Source organism: Puma concolor, chromosome B4 (genome assembly GCF_028749965.1).
Source record: "Puma concolor isolate L17-30 chromosome B4, mPumCon1.1.hap2, whole genome shotgun sequence".
In the NCBI taxonomy this organism is placed as follows: Eukaryota; Metazoa; Chordata; class Mammalia; order Carnivora; family Felidae; genus Puma; species Puma concolor.
Genome location: NC_141673.1, coordinates 105,671,284 through 105,684,153, shown reverse-complemented (window position 1 = coordinate 105,684,153; position 12,870 = coordinate 105,671,284). Strand labels below are relative to the sequence as shown.

The following is a 12,870-nucleotide window of genomic DNA, read 5'->3' as shown; positions in this document are numbered from 1 at the left end:
AGGAGAGGGAGAGAGAAGTGGGGCTAACTCAAAGTGGGGTTTGTGCTCACCCGAAGTAGGGCTCGAGCTTACCTGAAGCAGGGCTCAAACTCAAGAACTGTGAGATCATGACTTGCGCCGAAGTCAGATGCTTAACCTACTGAGCCACCCAGACACCCCAAGAATGATAGATATTTTTGGAGAGGAGGAGGAAAGTGTGAAGATGACTAGGAGCCTGAGGTTGTAAAGAGAAATAAAAAATGAGTTTGGGCAATATGTAACAGCAGGGAATTACATACATTAAGTCACTTGATATGGCTGCCTCTGCCTACAAATGATCTTGGTTTGAGGCCAATGGAAATGATTTATTAGCAAATCTGCCTAACAAGTCCGTCCTGCCAGATTGATAGGACTGGAAATTATTTCAGAATTGTTTCGGGGCACCTGGGTGGCTCAGTCGGTTAAGCGTCCGACTTCAGCTCAGGTCACGATCTTGCGGTCCGCGAGTTCGAGCCCCGCGTCAGGCTCTGGGCTGATGGCTCAGAGCCTGGAGCCTGCTTCCGATTCTGTGTCTCCCTCTCTCTCTGCCCCTCCCCCGTTCATGCTGTGTCTCTCTCTGTCTCAAAAATAAATAAACGTTAAAAAAAAATAATAAAAAAAAAATAAAAAAAATAAAGAATTGTTTCAAACTACCATAGTTTAAAAAAGAAAATGTACTAACAGTGTTCATGATAATTAAATTTTGTTTGTTTTTACTTACTGTTTAAAAGTGAGTTACATAAAATCTTGTTATAATTGGTCATCACGCTTTGTTATTCTACTTCTACATGAGTTGGAGAAGCTGTTTAGAAAGAAAGAAAAGTTGATTTGTATAGAAATCCCCCAGGGAAGGAATATTTATTGACTACTTACCTTGTGCAAGATACCAAATTAGGCACTTTCATGTATTATCTTACTTAATCCTCAAAACAACAAAACGAGATTGGTTGGTATTCTCATTTTTCAGAAAACTGAGATTCATAAAACTTGTGCCCAGATCATTAGTCTAGATGTCCAAGAGCCAGGCTTCATGCCCATGTTGCCTGACTCCAGGGCATATTATCTTTCCTATTGCACCCTATAGAAAAATTCAAAGTACTCTACTGATATACACTGTCAAATATGGTAGCACTCTGCTCATTTCACAAATGAAGAATGTACCCAAATTATGGGAAATGATTGACAACTGATTTTTTTTTTTTTTTTTTAAAGGACAGTGGTTTGTTACAATGAGGGCACAATGTGGAGATGATCCCTCAGCTTTGAGGATTTGTCATTTTTGGAGTATTTTGCCATGACTCCTTTTAATTAAATGTTCGTTGTATACAGGTGGCGGTTTTCAAAGAACGGGAGCAAAAAGAGATCGAAGCCATGCATTCCCTCAGAGCAGCCAACCTAGCCAAGATGACAATGGTGGACCGCATAGAAGAAGTAAAATTTTGTATTTGTCGCAAGACAGCCAGTGGGTTTATGCTACAGTGTGAGCTCTGCAAAGACTGGTTCCATAACAGCTGTGTTCCCCTTCCTAAATCAGGTTCCCAAAAAAAAGGATCTAGCTGGCAGGCTAAAGAAGTAAAATTCCTTTGCCCTCTTTGTATGCGGTCTCGAAGGCCAAGGCTAGAGACTATTCTATCACTCCTGGTATCCCTTCAGAAGTTACCTGTACGTTTGCCAGAAGGAGAGGCTCTGCAGTGTTTGACAGAACGTGCTATGAGTTGGCAAGATAGAGCACGGCAGGCTCTAGCCACAGATGAACTGTCCTCTGCCCTAGCCAAACTGTCCGTGTTGAGCCAGCGTATGGTGGAACAGGCAGCTCGAGAAAAAACTGAAAAGATCATCAGTGCAGAACTCCAGAAAGCAGCTGCCAATCCAGACTTACAGGCAAGTTTAGGATTTACTTTCTTTTTTTATTTCATGGGATTGTATTTGTCACTGTATAAATAGTAAATCAAATATATGTTACTGGCTGATGAGAAAAATAACAGTAAGTTGCCAGTAGCCATGTTATCAATAACACTTTTCTATATATAACTGTAGAATTTTCTTCAGATATATATCTAGGTAATTTTAGTGAACTAGTACCTGGAAATATCATTGAGATGGACCTTGGCATCATAACCAAATAATTTAATCTGTACTAACTGTTGAACTTTATTGACCACTTAGCAAGTTCATTACATTTTGTTGATATTTTTTAATTTTTAATTTTATTTTTAATTTATTATTTTTTAAATGTTTATTTTTGAGAGAGAGAGAGAGACAGAGGTGAGCCAGGGGAGGGGCAGGGAGAGAGACACAGAATCTGAAGCAGGTTCTAGGCTCTGAGCTGTCACTATGGAACCTGGTGCAGGGCTTCAATTCAGAAATCATGAGATCATGATCTGAGCTGAAGTCGGATTCTTTTTTTTTTTTTTTTTAATTTTTTTTTTTCAACGTTTATTTATTTTTGGGACAGAGAGAGACAGAGCATGAACGGGGGAGGGGCAGAGAGAGAGGGAGACACAGAATCGGAAGCAGGCTCCAGGCTCTGAGCCATCAGCCCAGAGCCTGACACGGGGCTCGAACTCACGGACCGCGAGATCGTGACCTGGCTGAAGTCAGACGCTTAACCGACTGCGCCACCCAGGCGCCCCTGAAGTCGGATTCTTAACCAACTGGCCTACCCAGGCGCCCCATTAACGTTTATTTATTTATTTTGAGAGAGAGAGTGAGCAAGCAGGGGATGGGTAGAGAGGAGATAGAGAATCCTAAGCAGATTTTGCCCTGTCAGCCCGGAGCCTGATGCAGGGCTCATTCCCACAAACTGTGAGATCATGACCTGAGGTTGGAACTAAGAGACACTTAACCAACTAAACCACCCAGGAGCCCTACATTTTGGTGCATATTAATTACCAATGTTTATTTAGTATGTTGCTCTGTTCATCTTGGAATTTTTTGTTGTTTAGGGACACCTACCTAGTTTCCAGCAGTCTGCTTTTAACCGGGTGGTGAGCAGTGTATCTTCTTCTCCTCGACAAACAATGGACTATGATGATGAAGAAACAGATTCTGATGAAGACATTCGGGAGACCTATGGCTATGACATGAAGGTAACTAATGGACAGGCTCTCTGAGTGCATACCTGATCACTGGGCTTGTTAAAAAAAGTTGTTGAACACTGATGTTTCCACTGAAAGTGGAAGAGAAAGTAGTCATCTATTTATACTGGATTTATGGTGTTAAACCATTTTTTCAAAGCCCTCAAAAATATAGGTTGATGAAATAATTTTCTTTCTCTTTTCTCTTTTCTTTTTCTTTCCCTTTCTCTTTCTTCTTTCTATTTTTGGAAACAGTTTTTTTTTTTTTTTTTAAGGATGGAATTTTTGAAAGATCTGTATTTTCCTCACCTTATAACTCCTTATGGCTTAGAAGGACTAGAAACATACATATAGATTACTAAAAGCTTTTATGGTTTATTTCAGTATTTCGTTCCCTTTGGGTTGTTAAAGTCTGTGTAGTTATGTTTTAAGAATCCCATTCTAACTGTGCTTTGAGTCTTTTTGCTCTGATCTCTCATCTGGTGATGCTAGATAAAATGTCCTTTTTTTTTTTTTTTTTTTTTTAATTTTTTTTGATGTTTATTTATTTTAAATATTTTATTTTTTTATTTTTTTTTAACGTTTATTTATTTTTGAGACAGAGAGACAGAGCATAAACGGGGGAGGGTCAGAGAGAGAGGGAGACACAGAATCTGAAACAGGCTCCAGGCTCTGAGCCATCAGCACAGAGCCTGACACAGGGCTTGAACTCATGAACCATGAGATCATGACCTGAGCCGAAGTCGGAGGCTTAACCGACTGAGCCACCCAGGCGCCCCTGACGTTTATTTATTTTTGAGACAGAGACAGAGCATGAACAGGGGAGGAGCAGAGAGAGAGGGTGACACAGAATCTGAAACAGGCTCTAGGCTCTGAGCTGTCAGGACAGAGCCTGACACGGGGCTCGAACTCAGACCGTGAGATCATGACCTGAGCCGAAGTCAGACACTTAACCGACCAAGCCACCCAGGCGCCCCAAAATGTCCTGTTTAAAGATGAGTTATGGGGCGCCTGGGTGGCTCAGTTGGTTGGGCGACCGACTTCGGCTCAGGTCATGATCTCACAGTCCGTGAGTTCGAGCCCCGCATCAGGCTCTGTGCTGACAGCTCGGAGCCTGGAGCCTGTTTCGGATTCTGTGTCTCCCTCTCTCTCTGACCCTCCCCCGTTCATGCTCTGTCTCTCTATGTCTCAAAAATAAATAAAAACGTCAAATAAAAAAAAAAAAAAAAAAATTTAAAGATGAGTTATACTTGGGCCCATGGTTCAGATTTGCAGAGTCACAGCTGCAGCTAGAATAAATTATTTGCCCTCAGTGTGATTATTTTGATAATGACACCACACTGGTTTTGGCAAGTTTGTTTTGTGTTGGATTTTTACTATTTTGTGTCAGGCCCAAGTCCTTTGTCTTTTACCAAGTAATAACATCATGATCTAGGCAGAAACTCTGCCAGGTTACAGTTAACCCATTGATCTGTTTTATATTAGCCTTGTTGAACTGTTTAGAATTTATGTCTGTAACCAGGGAGTTCATACTCTGATGTGTGAAAAGGCGAGGGTGCCTTTTTTCCCCCCTACGCCATAGCTATCTTTTGTTTATCCTTTCAGTGTGTAAATCAGGTAGGTCACTTCATTCTTAGAGCATTAATATCATCAACTTTAAAGTCATAGGATAGGGGCACCTAGGTGGCTCAGTCGGTTAAGCATCTGACTTCAGCTCAGGTCACGATCTCACAGCTTGTGAGTTCGAGCCCCGTGGCGGACTCTGTGCTGACAGCTCAGAGCCTGGATCCTGCTTTGGGTTCTGTGTCTCCCACTCTTTGACCCTCCTCTGCTCATGCTCTGTTTCTCTCTGTCTCTCTCTCTCTCAAAAATAAATAAAAACATTAAAAGAAAATTAAAAAAAAATCATAGGATATAAAATTAAAACTATCCATCATAGATGCTTATAAATGATCTGTTGGAAAATATTTTTCTCAAGATAAAAATGCATCTTGGGGACGTTTTAATGAGAGAATTTTTAGTTTTAGGAATTAAAGACTTGAGCAAAGTTGAAACTTGAATTAGCTTGTTAAGGTTCTGAGCACCTCGTTACTCTGAAGTTAATGACATTCTTTGCTTATGAAGTTGTATAGGTTGACTAGGAGCAGCTGAAAGGGAATGTGGCCCATGCCACAAAGAAGTTAGTACTAGAATTGCCAGTTTACCATAGCTTGGAGGCCTTTGATAACTGGGTTGTTATCTTTCTAGCACATTAAGTATCAACCAGTGCTCTAGAATTGCTGAATGGGGTGGACTTTGTTTGGAAGCAGATTGGTAACCTATGAAAACAAAACATCAAAAGTATTAGATGATTTTAAGGCTAGGGATCAAACCTGTGGTTTGATATGGTTGTACAGACTAGTCTTTTTTGCAAAATTTCTACAGTGGTGTTAGCTTATGGGCTCTTCTTTGGTAGGGAAGACTTACAATATGAATCATGAATTTATAGTGTTGGCGATATATTTGACAATGTAGAAAAATAGAAGAATGGTAGGTGGCAAGATTTGGGGTAATTTTCAAGGTCACATTCACCTTAATGTAGGTATCTCTGCATTAAAAAAAAATTAAACTCTTGAGTATTTTCTCATGGAACAAACACTTCCTGTGTAATTAAAATTTTATTTGCCAATTTATTTACAATTAGCTGGTGATTTGTGACTATGAATTCATCTTTAAAATAATTTAAATTTAGTATCTTTGCTTGAGGGAGAGCCTCTTACTGGTTGAGGAAGAAGAGTAGGTAATTACATAGAAAACTAAAATCGGGGCGCCTGGGTGGCTCAGTCGGTTAAGCGTCCGACTTCAGCTCAGGTCACGATCTCGCGGTCCGTGAGTTCGAGCCCCGCGTCAGGCTCCGGGCTGATGGCTCAGAGCCTGGAGCCTGCTTCCGATTCTGTGTCTCCCTCTCTCTCTGCCCCTTCCCCGTTCATGCTCTATCTCTCTCTGTCCCAAAAATAAATAAACGTTAAAAAAAAATATATTAAAAAAAAAAAAGAAAACTACAATCAGTCATTTGATCTTAGTTATCATAGCATCTAATTTGTGCTTTGCATTATTGGATTACTTCATTTGCATGTAATATCCTGTAATCACCACTGAATCACTGAGTAGCAATTTAAGAAAATCATTACTTAGGAAAATATATATTTAATGAAGCAAAATTTGTCATGGATCTTTTGTGTTTGTGTCTGGCATAACCTTTGCATATTCACGTGATTAATTCCTTTTTTTTTTTTTCCCCTTAAGTTTATTTACTTTAAGAGAGAGTACGCAAGCATGGGAGGTGGTAGAGAGAATCCCAAGCAGGCTCAGTGCTATCAGCACAGAACCCGACATGGGCTCGATCTCATGACTGTGAGATCATGACCTGAGGCGAAATCAAGAGTTGGATGCTTAACTGACTGAGCCACCCAAGTGCCCCTCTTTTCTAACACTCCCCTTTTTTTTTTAAATAATTTTTTTAATGTTTATTTATTTTTGAGACAGAGACAGCACATGAACAGGGGAGAGGCAGAGAGAGAGGGAGACACAGAATCTGAAACAGGCTCCAGGCTTTGAGCTGTCAGCACAGAGCCCAACGTGGAGCTCGAACCCACAAACCATGAGATCATGACCTGAGCTGAAGTGGGGCGCCTAACCGACTGAGCCACCCAGGCGCCCCCACCTTTTTTTTTTTAACGTTTATCTATTTTTGAAAGAGACCGTGAGTGGGGAAGGGGCAGAGAGAGAGGGAACACAATCCAAAGCAGGCTCCAGGCTCTGAGCTGTCAGCACAGAGTGCAATGTAGGGCTCGAACTCACAAACCGCGAGATTGTAACCTGAGCTGAAGTTGGATGCTTAACCGACTGAATCACGCAAGTGCTCCTTTTTAATCCTTGGATGGCTTGAGCTTTGATGGAAAGACTCAATTTTTTTGTATTTAAAATATGTCTCTTGTAGATAGCATATATGTAGAGGGTCCTTTCTGGACTGTAATTCTACATATATATGCATTCATAAAATACAGAGTTAAGTCTTGTTTTTTGTGTTTGTTTTTTTTTTTTTATTAAAATTTTTTTTCAACGTTTTTTATTTATTTTTCGGACAGAGAGAGACAGAGCATGAACGGGGGAGGGGCAGAGAGAGAGGGAGACACAGAATCGGAAACAGGCTCCAGGCCCTGAGCCATCAGCCCAGAGCCTGATGCGGGGCTCGAACTCACGGACCGCGAGATCGTGACCTGGCTGAAGTCGGACGCTTTACCGACTGCGCCACCCAGGCGCCCCTATGTGTTTTGTTTTTAAAGTAATATTACAATCTCTGTCTTTTCATTGGTAGTGTTTAGTCTATTTTCTTTTTTTTTTTAGTCCATTTTTCATTTAACATCGTTGTTGACATGATTGTGTTTAAGTTGATCATCTTGCTGATTTTTTATTAATCTCTTGTTTTTGTTCCTGTGTTCCACTTTTCATGCCTTCTTTGAGTTAATTAAAAAAAAATTTAATGTTTCATTTCATTTCCATTATTGACTTCTTGCCTTACACCTCTTTTTGTTTGTTTTCAGTGATTGTTCGAGGGCTAACAATGTGTCTTTATCTTACCTAAGTCAGTATTGTACATATTCACATTTCATGCATCACCTTGGGGAAGTAATTTTTTTAAAAACCTCTTTTTAGCTATAATTATTCTCCATCATTGTTTTCTTTTTCTTTTTTTTTTTTAAATTAAAAACATTGTTTTAGTGTTTAGTTTTTGAGAGAGACACACACACAGATAGACCATGAGCGGGGGAGGGGCAGAGAGAGAGGGAGACACAGAATCAGAAGCAGGCTCCAGGCTCCGAGCTGTCAGCACAGAGCCTGATGTGGGCTCAAACTCATGAACCGCAATATCATGACCTGAGCCGAAGTCAGATGCCTAACTGACTGAGCCACCCAGGTGCCCCTCCATCATTATTTTCTGATCACTGTCCTTTCTATTTTGAAATCTTAACAGAAAGTTCCGTGTATGAGTTATAATGAAATGAGTAGAATCAAAGTCAGGAAAGACAATTCTAGTCAGTGAGAAGAAGCATCTGGGAACTAAAGCAGGGGTGCACTAAAGTATTCTTTCATCTGATGGTTTTTAGAAATTAAATTTTTGAATAGGGAAGATGACTGTAAACTGCTATTCCTAAATTCTCAGTGAGTGACATTGTCTTTTAGAATTCTCTTATAAAACCTTTTAAGTGTCCTATTTAATTAAGGATAGTCTCATGATCTTCCTCTTGTCCACTGTACAAAGAGAATCAGGCAGGTGTTGTGCTAGTCTTTAAGCTGTGGTCTCTCATCTCCTTTTCGTTTTTAAATTTATTTATTTATTTTGAGAGAGAGAAGGAGGGGCCGAGAGAGAGGAAGAGAGAGAATCCCAAGCAGGGTCTGCACTGTCAGCACAGAGCCCAGTGTGGAGCTCGAACCCACGAACCTATGAGATCATGACCTGAGTTGAAATCAAGAGTCGGATGCTTAACAGACTGAGCCCCCCAGGCACTCCTGTGGTCTCTCATCTCCTAACTCACTCTTCTGTACTCTGCTTTGTGATGCTGGGGATGGGACTCTACACTAGGGGTTGCTAAACTTTTTCTGTAATGTGTATATATTAACACACATTAATATACAACTAGATAAATAACACAAATAAAGCTTAGTAAATATTTTAGGCTTTGTAAGCCAGATGTGGTCTTTATTGCATATTCTTTTTTTCCCCCCACAACTCTTTAAAAATACAGACTATTCTTAGTTCTTACTCCATACAAAAAGTGAGCTGCCAACTGGGTTGCAATATGCCAACCAACTCCTGCTCTACACATTTGTTTTCTGCCTACTGCCTTCCTTCTGCCAATAAGAGGACATTAGAGAATATTAAAAGGCCTGGACAGTAAGAAGGGACATGATCTTTCCCCTGTTTTAGCCTCCATTTGTGTCATCTGAATTGCATGCTTTTTTTCCCCTTCTTTTTTTACTCTGGCATCGGGAACTGGTTCCAATTTGTGGTTGTTTTTTTTCACATCCCTGAAACCAACCACATCATGTTCCATTAGAGATAGCAGAACTAACTGGCCAGCACTTCCTTCTCAGAGGTATGGGTCCCAACTCCACAGGGCTCCTTCTCTGAGCTTTGTTACCTCAAGCTCTAGGGTTGGCAACTCTCTCTTGGTGTTAGCTTGCTGTTTCCATTTTGCCTTTTCAGCCTTTAATATACATCTAACCAGTTCACTTTATTAAATTATCCTTGCTGAAATACCTGTGATTTCTGTCTTCCTGATTGTTCATTAAAGCTGTACATGTGAGCTTCTGGAAACAAACTACAGGGGAATCTGAGAACCAACTAGAGCTGTCAGAAGTATATAATTTGAATGTTGTCAGTGAGGCTTTTTGTTGTAAGAGCAATTGATAAGCTTCTAGGTTTGAAAACCTTTAGAGAGGATTAAATGTTTTTTTAAGTTTATTTATTTATTTTGAGAGAGAGAGTACGTGAGTGATCACCAGCAGGGGAGGGGCAGAGAGAGAGAGCAAGAGAGAGAATCCCAAGCAGCCTCCATGCTATAAGTCAATGCGAGGCTCGATCCCACAAACCGTGAGATCATGGCCTGAGCCAAAATCAAGTTGGACCCCTGACTGAGCCACCCAGGTGCCTCCTGGATTAAATGATTTGTGTCCTTAAGACACCATGTCTAAACCTTTCTTCCCCTCCTAAGTCCATTTTAAGTGTCAAGATTGTCTAACTTGGTATAGGAGGTTTTTTTTCTTTTTTTTTTTTTTTTTTTTTTTAATTTTTTTTTTTTCCCAACGTTTATTTATTTTTTTTGGGACAGAGAGAGACAGAGCATGAACGGGGGAGGGGCAGAGAGAGAGGGAGACACAGAATCGGAAACAGGCTCCAGGCTCTGAGCCATCAGCCCAGAGCCCGACGCGGGGCTCGAACTCACGGACCGCGAGATCGTGACCTGGCTGAAGTCGGACGCTTAACCGACTGCGCCACCCAGGCGCCCCGGTATAGGAGTTTTTATGAGTTGTAGACTGTAGAAGGTAGATTATTTAATAGTACCTTTTTTTTTTTTTTTTTTTTTATGTTTGAGAGAGAGACATGGAGCACGAGCAGGGGAGGGGCAGAGAGAGAGGGAGAAACAGAATTCGAAGCAGGCTCCAGGCTCTGAGCTGTCAGCACAGGGCCCAACGTGGGATTGAACCCATGAACTGTGAGATCATGACCTGAGCCGAAGTTGAATACTTACCTGATTGAGCCACCCAGGCTCCCCTAATAGTAATTTTCTTGAGGTTTATTATCTCTGTGGATTATTTTTGAGCTTTACTCATTCCCTTTTGGCTTGAAACTGTAATCATTACTGTTTTTCCTCCCAGTGGGCATTTTCTGTCCTATTTAATACTGTGTATCTAATTTTACAATTGTATTTTTAGTATATTACAAAGCCTGCATTTAGATCTTTGTCACAGGGTAAGTTAAGTGGTTCTAATTCTGAATACCCCTCTTTGTTTCTTCCTCAGGACACAGCCAGTGTGAAGTCCTCCAGTAGTCTAGAACCCAATCTTTTTTGTGATGAAGAAATTCCCATTAAGTCTGAAGAGGTGGTCACTCACATGTGGACAGCACCTTCGTTCTGTGCAGAACATGCTTATTCTTCTGCTTCTAAGAGTTGTTCTCAAGGTATTACCTTTAAAGCAACGTGGAGAAGATAGGCCTGAAACCAGTGAGAAAAAAAATTGTATTAATCAAGACTGTGAATCTCTCTTAAATGTATATCCTAGCCATGAAATGCTAGTAAAACCTGAAAATGCAATTTTGGTTAGGAAAAGCTACGCCCCTGTTTGCATTTTATATTACTAGGTGGTAACCTGAAAAAACTTGCACTGAATTATTGAGTCCTAATAAGAAGAACTTTAGAGGCTCTCTAGTTCCATCTTTCATTAATATAAAATCTCTAATAGGCCTCTATTTGTTCATTACCAGTTGTTGAGGAACTTGTTGCTTTTTAAGAGTATTCATTCTTGTTTTGGAAAGCTTTGTTAGAAAGTTCTTCCTTTCTTTGGTAGATAATTGCTCTTGTATGTCCACTTTCCTTTCCCCCATTGAAAATATATCATTAGGTCACACGTCTGGGAAGTAAAGGGTGTTTCTTCATTTAGGATTTTATGGAACAGCATATTATCGTTGGTTTATTAGGAGGATAGCACCTTATTTATATAGGGCAGCTCATGTGCTTACTAATCTTTTGGTCCCCTCTAAAACAGAGAGAGAATGGATTAAGAGATTCTTTCACATTCCCTTTCCACTTCAGTCACAGAGTAAAGAATCAGTAAGGATCCAGATTTTTATTCTTAGCTAATTTTTGAGAGGGGGCATTAGAATTCGAGATCTTTTTTGTTTGTATTTTTTGAAGATTTTATTCTAACTTTAATATGGATGCAGTGAATTCAGATGTCTAAAGTATTAGAGGAGGAGGAACCATTCCCCTAAATATTTACTTTGGAAACATTACAGTTTGTTGATAGTTTTCATTTTTTTGCTTTGTCTTTTGTTTTATTGGAAAGGTTCTAGTACCCCCAGGAAACAACCTCGGAAGAGCCCTTTGGTGCCCCGGAGTTTGGAACCTCCAGTGTTGGAGTTGTCACCCGGCGCTAAAGCCCAGCTGGAAGAACTTATGATGGTTGGGGATCTCCTAGAAGTATCTCTGGATGAGACTCAACACATTTGGCGGATTTTGCAGGCCACACACCCACCCTCTGAAGACAGATTCCTGCATATCATGGAGGCAAGAATTTAAAACTTAAACCATGGCTTTAACATTTTTAGAATGCCTTGGTTCTTTGGAGGTACCACAAATGCCAGGATGGGGATGGCTGAGTGGGTAGTACTGTGGCTATCCTACTTTTTTTCCATTAAGCCAAAAGTAGTTCTGCTTTTTGGTTTTCTTTATTAAGATTTTATATAATATCTGGGGGGGGGGAAGTAAACACCATTTCTGCTAAAAAGAAAAGAGGGCACTGAAAACTACCAGTTCTTCTAAGGAAGGAACAACTTCCTTATCCCAGACTCCCACTGTTGAAAGGCCCAAAAGAGAAGGCAGAAGCAAATATAGTGGTTGAAAAAAGAAGCACGGGAAGGGTTAAATAGGGGAGGAGGGGAGAATAAAAGGGAAAGGTTAAATAGAAGCAGACTGGGGTAGGCAAGAAAGTCCGTGTTCATATATTAATACCTCATAGCAGGTTGCAGTTTATATGATGTTTTTCTATCTGTGATCTCATTTGATCCTCACCATAATCCTAAAGGGGAGAGGAAAGGATAGATGGGCAAGTATTGAGCCCATTCTACACATGAAGAAATTAAGGGTCAGAGAGGTAGAAACTTGCTTAGATCACACATTTAGTAAAAACAAAGAGACCTGGATTCCAGCTCTGGCACTGGACTTCTAATGTTCTTTTCATTATTCTTTTCCATTACTTATTTCCATGTAATGGAATGGTACGATGTCACTGACAATTGATACAGATATACATGGCATATGATAGTTTTTGGTTTGGAATTCAGATCAAAGGTAGTCTCATTTAGATAGTGTTTTCCAAAATACAAAGGGTTTACTTCTCATCCATTATCTCATCTGATCCTCTTTATTTTACACATAAGGAAACAAAGTATTGAGAGGGTAAATTTATAGTGCAAGATGTGATAGACTTCAGACATTTATAATGCAGTGTTCTG

At 40.2% G+C, this 12,870-nt stretch overlaps 1 protein-coding gene across 2 annotated transcripts in view; it reads left to right on the top strand.

Annotated features, from left to right (window-relative positions):
- KDM5A (lysine demethylase 5A) overlaps positions 1-12,870 on the top strand; it is a 99,425-nt gene that overhangs the window by 73,593 nt on the left and 12,962 nt on the right. For both annotated transcript variants that reach the window (XM_086714362.1, XM_086714363.1), the window contains exons 23-26: positions 1,348-1,899; positions 2,964-3,107; positions 10,659-10,818; positions 11,703-11,923. In XM_086714362.1, the coding sequence (XP_086570488.1) occupies positions 1,348-1,899; positions 2,964-3,107; positions 10,659-10,818; positions 11,703-11,923 (1,077 nt within the window). The remainder of the gene's footprint in view (positions 1-1,347; positions 1,900-2,963; positions 3,108-10,658; positions 10,819-11,702; positions 11,924-12,870) is intronic.